This window comes from Oncorhynchus mykiss, chromosome 15 (genome assembly GCF_057628025.1).
Source record: "Oncorhynchus mykiss isolate SJ-2025 chromosome 15, ASM5762802v1, whole genome shotgun sequence".
NCBI classification, from domain to species: domain Eukaryota; kingdom Metazoa; phylum Chordata; class Actinopteri; order Salmoniformes; family Salmonidae; genus Oncorhynchus; species Oncorhynchus mykiss.
Genome location: NC_143036.1, coordinates 86,431,042 through 86,453,853, shown reverse-complemented (window position 1 = coordinate 86,453,853; position 22,812 = coordinate 86,431,042). Strand labels below are relative to the sequence as shown.

The 22,812-nt window shown below is 45.2% G+C and overlaps 2 protein-coding genes across 10 annotated transcripts in view; one reads left to right on the top strand and one right to left on the bottom strand.

Annotated features, from left to right (window-relative positions):
* The window catches only part of hspa14 (heat shock protein family A (Hsp70) member 14), a 22,403-nt gene extending 1,590 nt beyond the window's left edge, over positions 1–20,813 (top strand). The window contains exons 3-13 of one of the 4 annotated variants that reach the window (XM_090201502.1): positions 1,505–1,587; positions 3,310–3,358; positions 3,808–3,910; positions 4,137–4,332; positions 6,102–6,263; positions 7,593–7,748; positions 8,073–8,175; positions 19,651–19,863; positions 19,947–20,108; positions 20,225–20,292; positions 20,652–20,813. In XM_090201502.1, coding sequence (XP_090057628.1) covers positions 1,505–1,587; positions 3,310–3,358; positions 3,808–3,910; positions 4,137–4,332; positions 6,102–6,263; positions 7,593–7,748; positions 8,073–8,175; positions 19,651–19,863; positions 19,947–20,108; positions 20,225–20,292; positions 20,652–20,730 — 1,374 coding nt within the window. In that variant the 3' untranslated portion in view covers positions 20,731–20,813. Of the gene's footprint in view, positions 1–1,504; positions 1,588–3,309; positions 3,359–3,807; positions 3,911–4,136; positions 4,406–6,101; positions 6,264–7,592; positions 7,749–8,072; positions 8,176–14,033; positions 14,557–19,180; positions 19,396–19,650; positions 19,864–19,946; positions 20,109–20,224; positions 20,293–20,651 lie in introns of those variants that run through there. The other 3 variants (XM_090201505.1, XM_090201503.1, XM_090201504.1) reach the window with 3 other exon arrangements.
* The window catches only part of dclre1c (DNA cross-link repair 1C, PSO2 homolog (S. cerevisiae)), a 27,776-nt gene continuing 25,772 nt past the window's right edge, over positions 20,809–22,812 (bottom strand). For all 6 annotated transcript variants that reach the window (XM_090201491.1, XM_090201489.1, XM_090201494.1 and 3 more), the window contains 2 exons: positions 22,317–22,411; positions 20,809–22,219 (listed from right to left, as the gene is read on the bottom strand). In XM_090201491.1, coding sequence (XP_090057617.1) covers positions 21,513–22,219; positions 22,317–22,411 — 802 coding nt within the window. In that variant the 3' untranslated portion in view covers positions 20,809–21,512. The remainder of the gene's footprint in view (positions 22,220–22,316; positions 22,412–22,812) is intronic.

Genomic DNA, 22,812 nt, shown 5'->3' with positions numbered 1-22,812 from the left:
GCTCAAATCACTTATCTAACATGACATTATCTAACATAATTGGCCAAATTGGTGACTGAAATTGCATTATATAATGCAAGAAACCACTTTACAAATGAATTTCATTATTACCATACAAACATGTATTCTACCTTACGCCTTCAAGCCTGTTTAGAAATAGGACAATGCCCCTTTTAAGACAAAAGTAGCTCTTTACCAGACTAGCTTTTCAAAAATATAAATGCAACAATTTCAAAGATTTTACTGAGTTACAGTTCATATAAGGAAATAAATTCATTAGGCCCCAAGGCCCCAGGTCTTTTTTTTGTTTTGGTCCTTTCCAAACACCTCTTTTGGTGATGTTTTAAAGGTGGTAGGCTTACCACAGATGGGCATTCATAAAATCACATTTCAGGCAACACTATAGGCTACACCTCAGTAAGCATGGACAGGTAGCGATGTCTTTTTTTTTGTGTGTGTGTAGTCTGGACCTGCCTTAAGTTCCACAGACATTGGTTTTTGGTCCAGTCTGGACAAAATCTGAACCAATCATAATGTCTGTTTGGTTGAGATTTGGTGCGGTGTAGTCCGGTCTTGATTTCAACCTCCACGGACGTTGATTTTTGGTCTGGATCACTGATGTCTTTGTTTGGTTCAGATTTTGTCCAGTATGGACCAGCATTGATTTGGCCAAAACATAGATGTCTATAAATGACATGTTTTCAACTTTCATTCAAAACCAAAAATGAGCCCCCCCCCCCCCCCCCCCCTCGATGTTGAAACATTTTTCAACGTCCTAGAAAATGTATTTTAAAGGTACGGAAAATATCTTTTCACCTTTTTAATTCGGAGCCTTCATTGAATCTAACTTCAACGTCTGGAAAATACTTATTTTACACGTCTTTTCAATGTAATTCTGCTTACTGGGCTTATTCTAGTTTTGCTGGGAGCACGTTTTTGAGTCTCGCCTTGGTCGGCAATTGTTTGTCCGTAGCTTATGCCTACCCATACCCTAACGCCACCGTGGGGCACTCTGTTCACAATGTTGACATCAGCAAACCGTGACCAGTTCTCAACTCTCAGACTGTGAGGGATGGAAAAACCACATGTGCCTGTTTCATGAGCTGAAATAAGATGCCAGTTTACCTCCCTGTTAGTGAGCTTTTTTCAGTCTGTAATAAAACCTCTTTGTGGGGGAAAACTCGTTCTGATTGGCTGGGCCTGGCTCCCCAGTGGTTGACTAATTTCCTTGTATGAACCATATCTCAGTAAAATTGTTGCATGTTACATTTGATATTTTTAAGTATAATTAATATTATTTACCTCAAACGATAGAGCAACCTGTTATTACTGTGGTGGTGTACAGAGCATGTAGGATCATATCTCTTGTCATGATGTCCTCCCTCTGTCATCTCACACTGTAACCCTCCCGCTGTCATCTCACACTGTAACCCTCCCTTCACCTCCCTGTTCTATCTGTCCTATCGTCCATCTGCCTCCCTCTCATCGCTCGCTCTCTCTGCAGATAGTAGGGATTGCGGCTAAGCAGGGTCGTGTCCGAAACGCAGCCAACACTGTGGTTAAAGTCAAACAAGTGCTGGGGAGGAGGTGAGTGTCTGTATTACAGTTGAAGTCGGAAGTTTACTAACACTTAGGTTGGAGTCATTAAAACTAGTTTTTCAACCACTCCACAATTTTCTTGTTAACAAACTATAGTTTTGGCAAATCGGTTAGGACATCTACTTTGTGCATTACAAGTCATTTTTCCAACACATGTTCACAGACAGATTATTTCACTTGTAATTCACTGTATCACAATTCCAGTGGGTCAGAAGTTTACATTCACTAAGTTGACTGTGCCTTTAAACAGCTTGGAAAATTCCAGAAAATTATGTCAGAAGCTTCTGATAGGCTAATTGACATAATTTGAGTCAATTGTAGGTTTACCTGTGTATGTATTTCAAGGCTGACCTTCATACTCTGTGCCTCTTTGCTTGACATCATGGGAAAATCAAAATAAATCAGCCAAGACCTCAGGAAAAAAAAAGTAGACCTCCACAAGTCTGGTTCATCCTTGGGAGCAATTTCCAAACACCTGAAGGTACCGCGTTCATATGTACAAACAATAGTACACAAGTATTAACACCACGGGGCCACGCAGCCGTCATACTGCTCAGGAAGGAGACGCATTCTGTCTCCTAGAGATTAACGTACTTTACTGCGAAACGTGTAAATCAATCCCAAAACAACAGCAAAGGACCTTGTGAAGATGCTGGAGGAAACGGGTACAAAAGTATCTATATCCACAGTAAAACAAGTCCTATATTGACATAACCTGAAAGGTCAGCAAGGAAGAAGCCACTGCTCCAATACCGCCATAAAAAAGCCAGACTACGGTTTGCAACGGCACATGGGGATAAAGATGGTACTTTTTGGAGAAATGTCCTCTAGTCTGATGAAACAAAAATAGAACTGTTTGGCCATAATGACCATAGTTATGTTTGGAGGAGAAAGGGGGAGGCTTGCAAGCCGAAGAACACCATCCCGAACGTGAAGCACGGGGGTGGCAGCATCATCTTGTGGGGGTGCTTTGCTGTAGGACTGTAGCACTTCATAAAATGGGTATCATGAGGTAGGAAAATTATGTGGATATATTGAAGCAACATCTCAAGACGTCAGTCAGGAAGTTAAAACTTGGCCGCAAATGGACAATGACTCCAAGCATACTTCCACAGTTGTGGCAAATGGCTTAAGGGCAACAAAGTCAAGGTATTAGAGTGGCCATCACAAAGCCCTGACCTCAATCCTAAGGAACATTTGTGGGCAGAACTGGAAAAAGCACCTGTGAGCAAGGAGGCCTACAAACCTGACTCAGTTACACCAGCTCTGTCAGGAGGAATGGGCCAAAATTTACCCAACTTATTGTGGGAAGCTTGTGGAAGTCTACCCGAACGTTTGACCCAAGTTAAACTATTTAAAAGGGCAATGCTGCCAAATACTAATTGAGTGTATGTAAACTTCTGACGCACTGGGAATGTGCTGAAATTAAAGCTGAAATAAATCATTCTCTCTACTATTATTCTGACATTTCACATTCTTAAAATAAAGTGGTGATCCTAACTGACCTAAGACAGGGAATTTTTACTTGGATTAAATGTCAGGAATAGTGAAACTGAGTTTAAATGTATTTGGCTAAAGTGTATGTTAGCTTCTGACTTCAACTGTATGTTCCCAATGTTCTAGAGAATGAACTCCACTCACGTTGTTGGGTTAGGGAGAATGAACTCACCTTGTTGCTTCTTCCCCTTTTTCCTCTCCTCCTGTCGGCAGTTTTGAGGATCCTGAGGTGCAGACGCATAAAGCTGAGAGTAAATGTCCTGTGAGTTTTCAACCCTCTACCCCCTATTAGACTCTCGGTGATTAACCCTCTACCCCCTATTAGACTCTCGGTGATTTAACCTGGTATACCTGGCTCTATTAGACTCTCAGTGATTTAACCTGGTATACATGGCTCTATTAGACTCAGTGATTAACCCTCTACCCCCTATTAGACTCTCTCTCGGTGATTAACCCTCTACCCCCTATTAGACTCTCGGTGATTAACCCTCTACCCCCTATTAGACTCTCGGTGATTAGCCCTCTACCCCCTATTAGACTCTCAGTAATTAACTTGGTATACCTGGCTCTTAGACTCTCAGTGATTAACCTGGTATACCTGTCTCTATTAGACTACCTAACACTGTTCTCAGTGATTAACATGTCTGACTACTTAACACTACGTTATGAGTGATATTGTGTAATAGAGAAGCTGATGATGCTGTGTTTCAGGTTGTCAACAAGGGAGAGAAGCCAGTGTATGAGATGACTGGAGAGATGACCAGACATGTGGCTCCCCAAGATGTTGCCAAGCTGATCCTACACAAGATGAAAGGTTAGAACACACTGTCCCAATTCCCCCCCTGAGGCTATGCACTAGTGGAGATCCCAGATGATTGAATGGGCCTAGGCAATATGGTTGCCTATCAGGGAGCAACTTAAAACTATTGTCAAACTACTTCCACATGTGAAAACATGTCAGCTCTCCAGCGGGGTGGGGGTGTAGTACTACAGGTCCACTTGGAACTGGGCCACCCTCCCATCTATTGTTGTTTCCATAGAGACGGCTCAATCGGCCTTGGGCGCTGATGTCACAGAGGCTGTCATCACTGTCCCCTTTGAGTTCGCACATGCTCAGAAGGCGGCGTTGAGGGCGGCTGCGGAGGCGGCAGGGTTCCGTGTGTTGAGGCTGATCCACGAGCCAGCTGCTGCTCTACTGGCCTACGGAATCGGACAGGACTGCCCCTCTGGGAAGAGGTACACACTTCTCCTTCTTCTTGTGTATGAACTACAGGTCGAACATCGGACAGGACTGCCCCTCTGGGAAGAGGTACACACTTCTTCTTCTTCTTGTGTATGAACTACAGGTCGACCGATTTATTGGAGAACCAAAAAAGCCGATACTGAATTAATCGGACGATTTTTATATGTATGTTTGTAATAATGACAATTACAACAATACTGAATGAACACTTATTTTAACTTAATACATCTATTTAAGTCTCATAAATAATTATATGTTCAATTTGGTTTAAATAATGTAAAAATGCAGTGTTTGAGGAGAAAGTGCAATATGTGCCATGTAAAAAAGCTAACGTTTAAGTTCCTTGCTCAGAACATGATAACATATGAAAGCTGGTGGTTCAATATTCCCAGTTAAGAAGTTTTAGGTTGTAGTTATTATAGGAATTATGACGCGTCGACTATTCCTCTCTACCATTTGTATTTCATATACCTTTGACTATTGGATGTTCTTATAGGCACTATAGTTTTGCCAGCCTAAACTCGGGAGTTGATAGGCTTGAAGTCATTAACAGCGCTGTGCTTCAAGCATGCTAAGAGCTGCTGGCAAACACAGGAAAGTGCTGTTTGAATGAATGCTTACGAGCCTGCTGCTGCCTACCACCACTCAGTCAGACTGCTCTATCAAATCATAGACTTAATCATAATAAACACACAGAAATATGAGCATTTGGTCATTAATATGGTAAAATCTGAAAACTATAATTTCGAAAACAAAACGTTTATTCTTTCAGTGAAATACGGAACCGTCCCTAGTTAATATTGCCTGCTAACATGAATTTATTAACTAAATATGCAGGTTTAAAAAATATATATTTCTGTGTATTGATTTTAAGGAAGGAATTGATGTTTATGGTTCGGTACATTTGTGCAAAGAGCTTTTTTTCGGCAATGCACTTTTGTTAAATCATCACCCGTTTGGTGAAGTTGAAGTAGGCTGTGATTCGACGATAAATGAAAAGGCACGGTATTGATTATATGCAACGCAGGACAAGCTGTTTAACCTTGTAATATCATCAACCATGTGTAGATAACTAGCGGTTATGTTAAGATGGATTTTATATCAAAAGTTTAATGATATTAATCCGTCAACCTCTAGTGGTGTGTGTAGCCATGTTGTGTGTGTGTGTGTGTGTAGCCATGTCCTGTTGTGTGTGTGTGTGTGCAGCCATGTCCTGTTGTGTGTGTGTGTGTGTGTGTGTGCAGCCATGTCCTGTTGTGTGTGTGTGTGTGTGTGTGCAGCCATGTCCTGTTGTGTGTGTGTGTGTGCAGCCATGTCCTGTTGTGTGTGTGTGTGTGCAGCCATGTCCTGTTGTGTGTGTGTGTGTGTGTGCAGCCATGTCCTGTTGTGTGTGTGTGTGCAGCCATGTCCTGTTGTGTGTGTGTGTGCAGCCATGTCCTGTTGTGTGTGTGTGTGCAGCCATGTCCTGTTGTGTGTGTGTGTGCAGCCATGTCCTGTTGTGTGTGTGCAGCCATGTCCTGTTGTGTGTGTGTGTGTGTGTGTGTGCAGCCATGTCCTGTTGTGTGTGTGTGTGCAGCCATGTCCTGGTGTGTGTGTGTGCAGCCATGTCCTGTTGTGTGTGTGTGTGTGTGTGTGCAGCCGTGTGTGTGTGTGTGTGTGTGTAGCCATGTCCTGTTGTGTGTGTGTGTGTGTGTGCAGCCGTGTGTGTGTGTGTGTGTGTATAGCCATGTCCTGGTGTATAAACTTGTGTTTGTGTGTGTAGCCATGTCCTGGTGTATAAACTAGGTGGGACGTCTCTGAGTGTGACGGTGCTGCAGGTGAATGGTGGAATGTTCCGGGTTCTGAACACCCACACAGACCACAGCATCGGAGGAGAGAGCTTCACAAGCGCCCTGGCACAGCACCTGGCTGCAGAGTTCAAACGGTAACACACACACACACCTGGTGCAGAGTTCAAGTGGAACTGACAGCATTTTATCAACATGAAATGGTATCACAATATGTTCATAGAGACCCCAGGATGAATTAGTTTTTATTTTGTACATATTCTGACCAGTGAACACTTGGATGGGGGCACTCCCATTTTCACACTTCCATAGAAGGTAGGGATGACGACCGCGTGCCTCCCAGCTGAAACACTTCCATAGAATGTAGGGATGACGTCCGCGTGCCTCCCAGCTGTAAACACTTCCATAGAATGTAGGGATGCCGTCCCCGTGCCTCCCAGCTGAAACACTTCCATAGAATGTAGGGATGACGTCCGCGTGCCTCCCAGCTGAAACACTTCCATAGAAGGTAGGGATGAGGTCCGCGTGCCTCCCAGCTGTAAACACTTCCATAGAATGTAGGGATGACGTCCGCGTGCCTCCCAGCTGAAACACTTCCATAGAATGTAGGGATGACGTCCGCGTGCCTCCCAGCTGTAAACACTTCCATAGAATGTAGGGATGACGTCCCCGTGCCTCCCAGCTGAAACACTTCCATAGAATGTAGGGATGACGTCCCCGTGCCTCCCAGCTGAAACACTTCCATAGAATGTAGGGATGACGACCCCGTGCCTCCCAGCTGAAACACTTCCATAGAATGTAGGGATGACGTCCCCGTGCCTCCCAGCTGAAACGAAGGTAGGGATGAGGTCCCCGTGCCTCCCAGCTGAAACACTTCCATAGGGTTATTATATTATGACCACATTTGGTGACGTTTTGGACTTCGGTGAGGGTTTTCTAGAGGTGAGCTAAAGAGTCCTTCGTCGGTGATTGGTCAATAGTAGGGATTCTTCATTAAAGTCTTTGTTGTCATTCAACGACAGATGACTTGTTTTCATTGATAAAAACGACAAAACTATTAGTTAGATGTCAAATTGCGCGACTAAGATCTCCTCTGCAAAAATGTCAAGTTAATTAAGGAAGCCTATATTGGCGTCTCCTTCATTTTTCAAGTGAAGTTCAGTATGCTAGCACACTCGTTTGGTTCGCTATTTGGCCAGCTGAACTGAAGCATGCTGACGCCCGGCCTGTCGGCTCCCCCCTCCACCCGGCCTGTCGGCTCCCCCCTCCACCCGGCCTGTCGGCTCCCCCTTACACCCGGCCTGTCGGCCTCCCTCCACCCGGCCGGTCAGCTTCCCCCCTCCGCCACAGTCTTGTAGTGGATGCGAGCTTCAACTGGAAGCCAGCGGGGTGACATGGGAGAACGTATTCCCCTACATCTGATCCCCTGGTTTTAAAGGTGTCTCTGTCTGTCTGCCTGTCTGTAGGTCGTTTAAACAGGATGTTAGTAGTAACGCGCGGGCCATGTTGAAGCTGATGAACGGAGCAGACATGGCCAAACATTCTCTCTCCACGCTGGGTTCTGCTAATTGCTTCGTTGACTCGCTACACGACGGCATGGACTTCGACTGCAACATCTCCAGGTGACTACACTACCCACAAACCCCTGCTCTCTTACCCACCACAATGTGCATTTTTATTTATTTATTTAACTAGCCAAGTCGGTTAAGAACAAATTCTTATTTACAATGACTGCCTAACCCGAATAACTCTGGGCCAATTATGCGCCGCCTTATGGGACTTCCGATCACGGCCGGTTGTGAGACAGCCCTGAATGGAACCCGGGTCTGTAATGACGCCTCTAGTACTGCGATGCAGGGCCTTAGACCGCTGCGCAATCCCTCACAATCCCCCTCTTCATACAATGCCACAGGAAAGTCAAGCTGTGTGTTTTCTTTTTTTCTCAGGGCCCGTTTTGAGCTGCTGTGTTCTTCCCTGTTCAACAAGAGTGTCCAACCAATCAGAATCCTGCTGGAGACGACTGGGCTCTCTACTAGCGACATCAACAAGGTAACCCTGACCTACCTAACATGGGTTTGGAAGTTGCCATGTCACAGTGCTCTGTAAATACTGGACATATAGTTACATGTTTTTTTATAAATAGTAAAAAGTATGTATTTTTTGGGGGGGGGGGGGGGTGTGTGACGTGCCAACTTGTTTGACTTGATCCCTAGCTAGTTTGGCTTTCTCCGACCAAAAAAAATAATTATATCACCTGACTCCTGTTCTCTCTAAACCTGAGAGGTCACCTTCCGACTAGATTACTGCAATGCTCTTCTTGGTGGGCTCCCCTCAAAAAGCATCCACAGGCTGCAGCTTGTGCAGAACAGCGTTGCCAGGGTCCTTACAGGAACCCAGAAATCAATCAATGAAATGTATTTATAAAGCCCTTCTTACATCAGCTGATGTCACAAAGTGCTGTACAGAAACCCAGCCTAAAACCCCAAACACCAAGCAATGCAGGTGTAGAAGCACGGTGGCTAGGGAAAACTCCCTGGAAAGGCCAGAACCGAGGAAGAAACTTAGAGAGGAACCAGGCTATTAGGGGTGGCCAGTCCTCTTCTGGCTGTGCCGGGTAGAGAGGAACCAGGCTATGAGGGGTGGCCAGTCCTCTTCTGGCTGTGCCGGGTACAGATTATAACAGAACATGGCCAAGATGTTCAGCATGGTCAAATAATAATAATCACAGTGGTTGTAGAGGGTGCAACAGGTCAGCACCTCAGGAGTAAATGTCAGTTGGCTTTTCATAGCCGATCATTAAGAGTATCTCTACCACTCCTGCGGTCTCTAGAGAGTTGAAAACAGCAGGTCTGGGACAGGTTGCACGTCCGATGAACAGGTCAGGGTTCCATAGCCGCAGGCAGAACAGTTGCAACTGGAGAGGCAGAAGGAAAGAGAAGGCAGACCATTCCATAAAAATTGAGCTTAAAGGAGAAAGCCCTGCCTCCAACTGTTTGCTAAGCAATTCTAGGGACAATTAGGAGACCTGCATCTTGTGACCGTAGCGTACGTGTAGGTATGTACGGCAGGACCAGATCGGAAAGATAGGTAGGAGGAAGCCCATGTAATGCTTTGTCGGTTAGCAGTAAAACCTTGAAATCAGCCCTTGCTTTGACAGGAAGCCAGGGTAGGAAGGCTAGCACTGGAGTAATATGATCACATTTTTTGGTTCTAATCAGGATTCTAGCAGCCGTATTTAGCACTAACTGAAGTTTATTTAGTGCTTTATCCGGGTAGCTGGAAAGTAGAGCATTGCAGTAGTCTAACCTAGAAGTGACAAAAGCATGGATACATTTTTCTGCATAATTTTTGGACAGAAAGTTTCTGATTTTTGCAATGTTACGTAGATGGAAAAAAGCTGTCCTTGAAACTGTCTTGATATGTTCGTCTAAAGAGAGATCAGGGTCCAGAGTAACGCTGAGGTCCTTCAGTTTTATTTGAGACGACAGAACAACCATCAAGATTAATTGTCAGATCCAACAGAAGATCTCTTTTGTTCTTGGGACCGAGAACAAGCATCTCTGTTTTGTCCGAGTTTAAAAGTAGAACATTTGCAGCCATCCACTTCCTTATGTCTGAAACACAGGCTTCCAAGAGAGCAATTTTGGGGCTTCACCATGTTTCATTGAAATGTACAGCTGTGTGTCGTCCGCATAGCAGTGAAAGTTAACATTATGTTTTCGAATGACATCCCCAAGAGGTAAAATATATAATGAAAACAATAGTGGTCCTAAAACAAAGCCTTGAGGAACACTGAAATTTACAGTTGATTTGTCAGAGGACAAACCACCCACAGACAAACGGATATATGTCAGACAGATAAGATTTAAACCAGGCCAGAACTTGTCCGTGTAGATCTATTTGGGTTTCCAATCTCTCCAAGAATGCGGTGATCGACGGTATCAAAAGCAGCACTAAGGTCTAGGAGCACGAGGACAAATGCAGAGTCTCAGTCTGACGCCATTAAAAGGTAATTTACCACCTTCACAAGTACAGTCTCAGTGCTATGGGGTCTGAAACCAGACTGAAGCGTTTTGTATACATTGTTTGTCTTCAGGAGGGCAGTGAATTGCTTCGCAACAGCTTTTTCAATTTGTTTTTGAGAGGAATAGGAGATTCGATATAGGCCGATAGTTTAAAAAAATATTTTCTGGGTCATGGTTTGGCTTTATTACTGCCACTTTTAGTGAGTTTGGTACACATCCGGTGGATAGAGAGATGTTTATTATGTTCAACATAGGAGGGCCAAGCACAGGAAGCAGCTCTTTCAGTAGTTTAGTTGGAATAGGGTCCAGTATGCAGCTTGACGGTTTAGAGGCTATGATTATTTTCATCATTGTGTCAAGAGATACAGTGCCTTGCGAAAGTATTCGGCCCCCTTGAACTTTGCGACCTTTTGCCACATTTCAGGCTTCAAACATAAACATATAAAACTGTATTTTTTTGTGAAGAATCAACAACAAGTGGGACACAATCATGAAGTGGAACGACATTTATTGAATATTTATAACTTTTTTAACAAATCAAAAACTGAAAAATTGGGCGTGCAAAATTATTCAGCCCCCTTAAGTTAATACTTTGTAGCGCCACCTTTTGCTGCGATTACAGCTGTAAGTCGCTTGGGGTATGTCTCTATCAGTTTTGCACATCGAGAGACTGACATTTTTTCCCATTCCTCCTTGTAAAACAGCTCGAGCTCAGTGAGGTTGGATGGAGAGCATTTGTGAACAGCAGTTTTCAGTTCTTTCCACAGATTCTCGATTGGATTCAGGTCTGCACTTTGACTTGGCCATTCTAACACCTGGATATGTTTATTTTTTAACCATTCCATTTTAGATTTTGCTTTATGTTTTGGATCATTGTCTTGTTGGAAGACAAATCTCCGTCCCAGTCTCAGGTCTTTTGCAGACTCCATCAGGTTTTCTTCCAGAATGGTCCTGTATTTGGCTCCATCCATCTTCCCATCAATTTTAACCATCTTCCCTGTCCCTGCTGAAGAAAAGCAGGCCCAAACCATGATGCTGCCACCACCATGTTTGACAGAGGGGATGGTGTGTTCAGCTGTGTTGCTTTTACGCCAAACATAATGTTTTGCATTGTTGCCAAAAAGTTAAATTTTGGTTTCATCTGACCAGAGCACCTTCTTCCACATGTTTGGTGTGTCTCCCAGGTGGCTTGTGGCAAACTTTAAACAACACTTTTTATGGATATCTTTAAGAAATGGCTTTCTTCTTGCCACTCTCCCATAAAGGCCAGATTTGTGCAATATACGACTGATTGTTGTCCTATGGACAGAGTCTCCCACCTCAGCTGTAGATCTCTGCAGTTCATCCAGAGTGATCATGGGCCTCTTGGCTGCATCTCTGATCAGTCTTCTCCTTGTATGAGCTGAAAGTTTAGAGGGACGGCCAGGTCTTGGTAGATTTGCAGTGGTCTGATACTCCTTCCATTTCAATATTAGTGCTCCTTGTGATGTTTAAAGCTTGGGAAATCTTTTTGTATCCAAATCCGGCTTTAAACTTCTTCACAACAGTATCTTGGACCTGCCTGGTGTGTTCCTTGTTCTTCATGATGCTCTCTGCGCTTTTAACGGACCTCTGAGATTATCACAGTGCAGGTGCATTTATACGGAGACTTTATTACACACAGGTGGATTGTTTTTATCATCATTAGTCATTTAGATCAACATTGGATCATTCAGAGATCCTCACTGAACTTCTGGAGAGAGTTTGCTGCACTGAAAGTAAAGGGGCTGAATAATTTTGCACGCCCAATTTTTAAGTTTTTGATTTGTTAAAGTTTGAAATATCCAATAAATGTCGTTCCACTTCATGATTGTGTCCCACTTGTTGTTGATTCTTCACAAAAAAATACAGTTTTATATCTTTATGTTTATCTTTATGTTTATGAAATGTGGCAAAAGGTCGCAAAGTTCAAGGGGGCCGAATACTTTCGCAAGGCACTGTATAGTACTAAAACACTTGAGCGTCTCTCTTGATCCTAGGTCCTGGCAGAGTTGTGCAGACTCAGGACAACTGAGCTTTGGAGGAATACGCAGATTTAAAGAGGTGTCCGTAATTTGCTCTCTAATGATCATGATCTTTTCCTTAAAGAAGTTGATGAATGTATCACTGCTGAAGTGAAAGCCATCCTCACTTGGGGAATGCTGCTTTTTAGTTAGCTTTGCGACAATATCAAAAATAAATTTCGGGATGTTCTTATTTTTCTCAATTAAGTTGGAAAAATAGGATGATCGAGCAGCAGTGAGGGCTCTTCGATACTGCACGGTACTGTCTTTCCAAGCTAGTCGGAAGACTTTCAGTTTGGTGTGGCGCCATTTCCGTTCCACTTTTCTGGAAGCTTGCTTCAGAGCTCGGGTATTTTCTGTATACCCAAGCTGTATACCAGGGATGCAACTGCGTCTAGGGGTGCAACTGCGTCTAGGGTATTGCGCAAGGTTAAATTGAGTTCCTCAGTTAGGTGGTTAACTGATTTTTGTCCTCTGACGTCCTTGGGTAGGCAGAGGGAGTCTGTAAGGGCATCGAGGAATCTGTGTTGTCTGAGAATTTATAGCACGACTTTTGATGCTCCTTGATTGGGGTCTGAGCAGATTATTTGTTGCGATTGCAAACGTAATAAAATGGTGGTCCGATAGTCCAGGATTATGAGGAAAAACATTAAGATCCACAACATTTATTCCACGGGACAAAACTAGGTCCAGAGTGTGACTGTGAGTAGGTCCAGAGACATGTTGGACAAAACCCATTGAGTTGATGATGGTTCCCAAAGCCTTTTGGAGTGGGTCTGTGGACTTTTCCATGTGAATATTAAAGTCACCAAAAATTAGAATATTATCTGCTATGACTACAAGGTCCGATAGGAATTCAGGGAACTCAGTGAGGAACGCTGTATATGGCCCAGGAGGCCTGTAAACAGTAGCTATAAAAAGTGATTGAGTAGGCTGAATAGATTTCATGACTAGAAGCTCAAAAGACGAAAACATATTTTTTTGGTAAATTGAAATTTGCTATCGTAAATGTTAGAAACACCTCCGCCTTTGCGGGATGCACGGGGGATATGGTCACTAGTGTAGCCGGGAGGTGAGGCCTCATTTAACACAGTAAATTCATCAGGCTTAAGCCATGTTTCAGTCAGGCCAATCACATCAAGATTATGATCAGTGATTAGTTCATTGACTATAATTGCCTTTGAAGTAAGGGATCTAACATTAAGTAGCCCTATTTTGAGATGTGAGGTATCATGATCTCTTTCAATAATGGCAGGAATGGAGGAGGTCTTTATTCTAGTGAGATTGCTGAGGCGAACACCGCCATGTTTAGTTTTGCCCAACCTAGGTCGAGGCACAGGCACTGTCTCAATGGGGATAGCTGAGCTGACTACACTGACTGCTAGTGGCAGACTCCACTAAGCTGGCAGGCTGGCTCTCATTGTGGAGCTAGGGGAGTTAGAGCCCTGTCTATGCACCACCCTCAACCGCAAGGCTCTCCAGAGGGTAGTGCAGTCTGCACAATGCAAGTACTCATTTACAACTGCGACCTGGCCAAGATAAAGCAAAGCAGGAGACTCCTTTCTCCCTCATGAACTTTCAGCACCAGCTGTCAGAGCAGCTCACAGATCACTGCACCTGTACATAGCCCATCTGTAAATAGCCCATCCAACTACCTCATCCCCATACTGTATTTATTCATTTATCTTGCACCTCAGTATCTCTACTTGCACATTCATCTTCTGCACATCTATCACTCCAGTGTTTAATTGCTAAATTGTAATTACTTTGCCACTATGGCCTATTTAAATAAAGGTGTAATTTAATAAAATAAACAAACTGAAATGGTCCACCCACACAGACCGTCTGGTGAAGAAGGCGCAGCAGCACCTCTTCAACCTCAGGAGGCTGAAGAAATGTGGCTTGTCACCCAAAACCCTGACAAACTTTTACAGATGCACAATTGAGAGCATCATGTCGGGTTGTATCACAGCCTGGTACAGCAACTGCACCACCCTCAACTGCAAGGCTCTCCAGAGGGTTGTGAGGTCTGCACAACTCATCACCGGGGGCAAACTACCTGCCCTCCAGGACACCTACAGCACCCGATGTCACAGGAAGTCCATAAAGATCATCAAGGGCATTAACCACCCGAGCCACTGCCTGTTCACCCCGCTATCATCCAGAAGGCAAGGTCAGTACAGGTGCATCAAAGCTGGGACCGAGAGACTGAAAAACAGCTTGTATCTCAAGGCCATCAGACTGCTAAACAGCCACCACTAACTCAGAGGCTGCTGCCTACATTGATGCCCAATCACTGGCCACTTTAATAAATGGATCACTGGTCACATTAAACATTGCCACTCTAAATAATGGCACTTTAATAATGTCTACATATCTTACATTACTCATGACATTTACATACAGTTGAAGTCGGAAGTTTACATACACATTAGCCAAATACATTTAAACTCAGTTTTTCACAAGTCTTGACCAAGTAAAAATTCCTTATCTTAGGCGAGTTAAGATCACTTTATTTTAAGTGAATGTGAAATGTCAAAATAATTGTAGAGAATTATGGGTCAGAAGTTTACATTCACTCAATTAGTATTCGGTAGCATTGCCTTTAAATTGTTTAATTTGAGTCAAACGTTTCTGGTAGCCTTCCACAAGCATCCCACAATAAGTTGGGTGAATTTTGGCCCATTCCTCCAGACAGAGCTGGTGTAACAGAGTCAGGTTTGCAGGTCTCCTTGCTTGCACACACTTTTTCAGTTCAGTCCACAAATGTTCTATAGGATTGAGGTCAGAGCTTTGTGATGGCCACTCCAATACCTTGAATTTGTTGTCGTCCACTGGCTCCAGGTCAACGATAAGTAAATAAGGCAGGGCTTTACCTAGCAAATACTTTATCTCAGCTCACTGGTCACCATAGCAGCACGCGCTCCAGCAGGTATATTTCACTGGTCACCCCCAAAGCCAATTCCTCCTTTGGCCGCCTTTCCTTCCAGTTCTATGCTGCCAATGACTGGATCGAATTGCAAAAATCACTAAAGCTGGAGTCTCCCCCCCTCAAACTTTAAGCTTCAGCTGTCTTAGCAGCTTACCGATGGCTGTGTACAGTGAATCTGTAAATGGCACAGCCGACTACCTCATCTCCATATGATTACTTACTGGGGTGCAAAAGAGCAAGGGGGTATCTCTACTTGCACATCTATCACTCCACTATTAATGATACATTGTAATTATTTTCACCTCGAGGGCCTATTTATTGCCTTTCCTCCTTAATACATTTGCACACACTGTATCTAGATGTTTCTATTGTTATTGACTGTATGTTTGTTTATTCCATGTGTTCCTCTGTTGTAGCACTGCTTTGTTTTATCTTGGCCAGGTCGCAGAACTTGTTCTCAACTGGCCTACCTGGTTAAATAAAGGTGAAATAAATACAAATAAGAACTTGTTCTTAACTGACTTGCCTAGTTAAATAAAATAAATAACCCAAACATGTGGATTGAGAAATCAAATGGAACCCTGTTTACAACTTTGTACAGAAAAGAAACAGACAGAAATACGATATTACAGGGGGACATCCTGAGCCATTAAAAAGAGGACTTCCAAGAGGCCAGTTTTTCAGACTGTGTCGTATATGCCACTCCACAGAGGACTATCTAGAAAAAGCAGCGGAGATGGACAATAGGTTTCTAAGAAGAGGCTATTCTCCACAATGTGTGGATGAAGCTCTTAATGTGGCATTGTGGAAAACAGATGAACTGCTACCAAAAATACCCACTAGAGGTAAAGAACACTCTGGAATGTTCACCACCACAGACTCTGAACTATCAAAGTGGGAGATGCTGTCAAACACGGCATGTTTTATCATGTGTCGTGTTCAATGAAGGCCTCCAGTAGCCTATATGTCGTGTTCAATGAAGGCCTCCAGTAGCCTATATGTCGTGTTCAATGAAGGCCTCCAGTAGCCTATATGTTGTGTTCAATGAAGGCCTCCAGTAGCCTATATGTTGTGTTCAATGATGGCCTCCAGTAGCCTATATGTCGTGTTCAATGAAGGCCTCCAGTAGCCTATATGTCGTGTTCAATGAAGGCCTCCAGTAGCCTATATGTTGTGTTCAATGAAGGCCTCCAGTAGCCTATATGTTGTGTTCAATGATGGCCTCCAGTAGCCTATATGTCGTGTTCAATGAAGGCCTCCAGTAGCCTATATGTCGTGTCAAATGAAGGCCTCCAGTAGCCTATATGTTGTGTTCAATGATGGCCTCCAGTAGCCTATATGTCGTGTTCAATGAAGGCCTCCAGTAGCCTATATGTTGTGTTCAATGAAGGCCTCCAGTAGCCTATATGCTGTGTTCAATGATGGCCTCCAGTAGCCTATATGTCGTGTTCAATGAAGGCCTCCAGTAGCCTGCCTATATGTCGTGTTCAATGAAGGCCTCCAGTAGCCTGCCTATATGTCGTGTTCAATGACGGCCTCCAGTAGCCTGCCTATATGTTGTGTTCAATGAAGGCCTCCAGTAGCCTGCCTATATGTCGTGTTCAATGAAGGCCTCCAGTAGCCTGCCTATATGTCGTGTTCAATGAAGGCCTCCAGTAGCCTGCCTATATGTCGTGTTCAATGAAGGCCTCCAGTAGCCTGCCTATATGTCGTGTTCAATGATGGCCTCCAGTAGCCTATATGTTGTGTTCAATGAAGGCCTCCAGTAGCCTACATGTTGTGTTCAATGAAGGCCTCCAGTAGCCTATATGCTGTGTTCAATGAAGGCCTCCAGTAGCCTACATGTTGTGTTCAATGATGGCCTCCAGTAGCCTACATGTTGTGTTCAATGATGGCCTCCAGTAGCCTATATGTGGTGTTCAATGAAGGCCTCCAGTAGCCTATATGTGGTGTTCAATGAAGGCCTCCAGTAGCCTATATGTGGTGTTCAATGACGGCCTCCAGTAGCCTATATGTGGTGTTCAATGACGGCCTCCAGTAGCCTATATGTGGTGTTCAATGAAGGCCTCCAGTAGCCTATATGTTGTGTTCAATGAGTCCACTGATTTCAGTGGTAGAAAAAGTACCCAATTGTCATAGTTGAGTAAAAGTAAAGATACCTTTTTAATAGAAAATGACAAGTCAAATACCAGGGTAAAAGTCTAAAAGTATTTGGTTTTAAATATACTTAAGTATCAAGTGTAAATTATTTCAAATTCCTTATATTAAGGAGACGGCATGTTTATTTTTTTTATTGATGGCTAGCCAGGGGCACGCTCCATCACTCAGACATCATTACAGATAGATAGCCAGGGGCACGCTCCATCACTCAGACATCATTACAGATAGATAGCCAGGGACACGCTCCATCACTCAGACATCATTACAGATAGATAGCCAGGGGCACGCTCCATCACTCAGACATCATTACAGATAGATAGCCAGGGACACGCTCCATCACTCAGACATCATTACAGATAGATAGCCAGGGACACGCTCCATCACTCAGACATCATTACAGATAGATAGCCAGGGACACGCTCCATCACTCAGACATCATTACAGATAGATAGCCAGGGACACGCTCCATCACTCAGACATCATTACAGATAGATAGCCAGGGACACGCTCCATCACTCAGACATCATTACAGATAGATAGCCAGGGACACGCTCCATCACTCAGACATCATTACAGATAGATAGCCAGGGACACGCTCCATCACTCAGACATCATTACAGATAGATAGCCAGGGACACGCTCCATCACTCAGACATCATTACAGATAGATAGCCAGGGACACGCTCCATCACTCAGACATCATTACAGATAGCCAGCCAGGGACACGCTCCATCACTCAGACATCATTACAGATAGCCAGCCAGGGACACGCTCCATCACTCAGACATCATTACAGATAGCCAGCCAGGGACACGCTCCATCACTCAGACATCATTACAGATAGATAGCCAGGGACACGCTCCATCACTCAGACATCATTACAGATAGATAGCCAGGGACACGCTCCATCACTCAGACATCATTACAGATAGATAGCCAGGGACACGCTCCATCACTCAGACATCATTACAGATAGATAGCCAGGGACACGCTCCATCACTCAGACATCATTACAGATCGATAGCCAGGGACACGCTCCATCACTCAGACATCATTACAGATAGATAGCCAGGGACACGCTCCATCACTCAGACATCATTACAGATAGATAGCCAGGGACACGCTCCATCACTCAGACATCATTACAGATAGATAGCCAGGGACACGCTCCATCACTCAGACATCATTACAGATAGATAGCCAGGGACACGCTCCATCACTCAGACATCATTACAGATAGATAGCCAGGGACACGCTCCATCACTCAGACATCATTACAGATAGATAGCCAGGGACACGCTCCATCACTCAGACATCATTACAGATAGATAGCCAGGGACACGCTCCATCACTCAGACATCATTACAGATAGATAGCCAGGGACACGCTCCATCACTCAGACATCATTACAGATAGCCAGCCAGGGACACGCTCCATCACTCAGACATCATTACAGATAGCCAGGGACACGCTCCATCACTCAGACATCATTACAGATAGATAGCCAGGGACACGCTCCATCACTCAGACATCATTACAGATAGATAGCCAGGGACACGCTCCATCACTCAGACATCATTACAGATAGATAGCCAGGGACACGCTCCATCACTCAGACATCATTACAGATAGATAGCCAGGGACACGCTCCAACACACAGCCTAGTGCATGCAGTAGGGATGACCATATTCTCATATGCCCTCCCAGGCCCACCCTGCATAGAACTCCCCCCTCTCCATTTTAACTGTGTTCCAGGTGGTTCTCTGCAGGGGTTTAACACTGTTCCAGATGGTTCTCTGCTGGGGGTTTAACACTGTGTTCCAGATGGTTCTCTGCTGGGGGTTTAACACTGTGTTCCAGGTGGTTCTCTGCAGGGGTTTAACACTGTGTTCCAGGTGGTTCTCTGCGGGGGTTTAACACTGTTCCAGGTGGTTCTCTGCAGGGGTTTAACACTGTGTTCCAGGTGGTTCTCTGCAGGGGTTTAACACTGTGTTCCAGGTGGTTCTCTGCGGGGGGTTTAACACTGTGTTCCAGGTGGTTCTCTGCAGGGGGTTTAACATTGTATGTTCCAGGTGGTTCTCTGCGGGGGTTTAACACTGTGTTCCAGGTGGTTCTCTGCAGGGGGTTTAACACTGTGTTCCAGGTGGTTCTCTGCGGGGGGTTTAACACTGTGTTCCAGGTGGTTCTCTGCAGGGGGTTTAACACTGTATGTTCCAGGTGGTTCTCTGCAGGGGGTTTAACACTGTGTTCCAGGTGGTTCTCTGCAGGGGGTTTAACACTGTGTTCCAGGTGGTTCTTTGCGGGGGGTTTAACACTGTATGTTCCAGGTGGTTCTCTGCGGGGGGTTTAACATTGTATGTTCCAGGTGGTTCTCTGCGGGGGCTCTGCGAGGATTCCTCGGCTGCAGCAGATGATCAAAGATCTGTTCGCTGACGTGGAGCTGCTCAGCTCCGCCCCTCCTGATGAGGTCATAGCGGTCGGCGCAGCGATGGAAGCGGGCCTTCTAGTCGGGCGGGAGATTGGCTCCTCCCCAGAGTCTGTTACCGTGGAAGCCTGTGTCTCAGACATTCTGCTCAAGGTACACAGACACACACACACACACACACACAGATCAGTGACTAATAGAGTAGCTTCTGATTGGCTAATCTGTGTGATTGACAGGAGGTGGATGAAACAGGGGCTGAGGTGTTCTCTGTGCTCCTCCCCTCGGGCACGCCCCTTCCTGCTCGGCGACATCACATCCTGTCTGGTCCTGGCCGCCTGGCATCCCTCTGTCTGGAGCTTTACCAGAAAACCACAGAGCAGCCAGAGAGACTGGCCAAGGTACATAAACACACACACAACCCCTCCACCAGAGAACCACCGAGACTGGCCAAGGTACGTAAACACACACACACAACCCCTTCACCAGAGAACCAACAGATCTCTCTTATCTGCAGATTGTTCTGAGAGACCTGGAGACCAAAGAGGACAACCATGACATTGATGCCGTGGTGACCATGAAGAGGTAACACCCAGCAGCAGCTGTGGACTGGACCTTGTATTTGGACCGTTGTGTGTGTGTTTCAGCTGTGGACTGGACCTTGTATTTGGACCGTTGTGTGTGTGTGTTTCAGCTGTGGACTGGACCTTGTATTTGGACCGTTGTGTGTGTGTGTTTCAGCTGTGGACTGGACCTTGTATTTGGACCGTTGTGTGTGTGTGTTTCAGCTGTGGACTGGACCTTGTATTTGGACCGTTGTGTGTGTGTGTTTCAGCTGTGGACTGGACCTTGTATTTGGACCGTTGTGTGTGTGTGTGTGTTTCAGCTGTGGACTGGACCTTGTATTTGGACTGGTGTGTGTGTGTAACCTGTGTGTGTTTCAGGGACGGGTCTCTCCATGTGAGCTGTGTGGAGCAGAACAGTGGGAAGACTGAAGCCATCAGTATATCAGCAGCCTCCTGATTTCACCACGAGCTCCAAGTTAATGTCACTATACTTGTTGTTGAAGTTCCTTTTAAAGTTTAAATAAAGACATTATGGTTTAACTCAGTTCCTTTATTCTCTACAGTTCAGAACAGCTACAACAGACTTTATTCTCTACAGTTCAGAACTGCGTTAGCCTGGCAGGAGCAGACTCCAATTGAGAGACTATGTTACTGTGTTCCCTACTGAACATTTCACAGGGTGGTCGAGGAGTAGCTGTGGTTTCTCTTGGCCCTGATAGGCCAGGTGTGCAGCAGGCACATGTGTATATAGGGCATGACTATGGTGTCTCTATAACAAAGTAGGGCATGGGTATGGTCTGTGTAGATAATGCTATGGCCCCACACATGAAATCGTGTATATATGCATTAATCAATTGTCTGTCTTTGTCCAACTTCAAGTCAATTATTTTCGGGTGAGGAAGACATTGTCAAGAACCCACAATCATCCATTGAAAAACCATGAACTCTATAACAGAGATGGACTCCTCTTACATATAACCTGGACATTGAGGGCTTCCACCATTTTAAAGTGGTCACCTGGATGGAATGATCAGAGTTAAGTTTCGGACATTACTAAGCTACTGTATATCATGGCCACAAAGTTCCGGTCTGCTGTGATTGCTTACCCATAGGCACCAATGCATTAGCAGCTGGGTTTGGTCTGTTCAGCTCATTGACTGTATATGAATCAGAAGAAACTAGTGGGTGGAATGTCTCGCTTCCTCTTCCCTCTGTCTATATACAAAGAGGTAGATGGGGTCAGAGGGACTGACTTCCTGTCCTGGTGACCACTTCCTCTCCAGCGGCCAGTCTCCTGTACAGATCGCTGAGGTCGTCTGGTCCAGGTGTGTGTGAATCCGGCGTAGACGGGATGTCAAAGTCCGATGACACCTGAGACTCCGTTGGCTCTGATTGGTGAGTGTGGCTGCCACTCTCCTCCCCCCCAGCATCCAGATTGGTCAATGCATCTCCCTGACACCGGTCTTCTGATTGGATGAGCATGCTTTCAGCCTGACTCAGGCCTCGCCCAACCGAGAGAGGAATTGACGGCGAGGGGAGTTTGGCGGAGTCATCAACAAACAGCTCTGGGGTCTGGGAGCCTGTGAGTGTGGAGTGAGAGGGGCTTGTGTGCGAGCAGGAGTGTGGTTGGCTGGTCTGGCTGTCCGTCAGTATCTCTGTGGTGAAAAACTCCTCCCAGCGAGGAGGAGGGGTGCCAGAATTAGACACAGACCCCTCGTCTCTCTCCCCACCTCTCTCTTCTTCCTCCAGGTCTCTCTCCTCCTCATCATCATCATTAGATTCGGTACAGTCCATGTAGTCTCCTGTGATGAGAGGTATGTGTGTTAGGGGTAGAGGTTCGTCGGGGCGGTTAGGGAGCGTTGTGGGTGTGGCCTCCTGCATCATCACCCTCTTCCTGACAGGGGCCAGGTCCGCCCCCTCAAACAGCCAATCGGCACAGTCCACATCTGGTATAAACAACAGAGGCAATCACAAAGCAGTGAAATAATGTAGAAAGGATGGTTGGAAGGGATAGCTGGCTGTGGTCAGGAGAGAGAGTCTCACCGTGGGTGTGCTGCTCTGGTCTGGTGCGTTTCAGTGTTCCCAGAGGTCTGTAGATCACAGCTGAAGAGGACACGTCCCTACACATAGACTTCAACCTGGAGACATACGGTTACACATTCACACACACGGTAACAAATGCAGTGCATTTGGAAAGTATTCAGACCCCTTCCTTGTTCCACATATTGTTAGGTTACAGTCTTATTCTACAATGGAGGAAAACAATTATTCAATCCATCTACACAGAAAGCTGATTCACATCAGGGTCAGACCTGATTAGTATTCAGACCCTTTGCTCTGAGACTCAATTGAGCTCAGGTGCATCCTGTTTCCATTCATCATCGATGTTTCTACAACTTGGAGTCCACCTGTGGTAAATGATTTGGAAAGGCTCGCACTTGACAGGTAGAGCAAAACCCAAGCCACGAGGTTGAAGGAATCCTCCGTAGAGCTCCGAGACAGGATTGTGTCGAGGCACAGATCTGGGGAAAGGTACCAA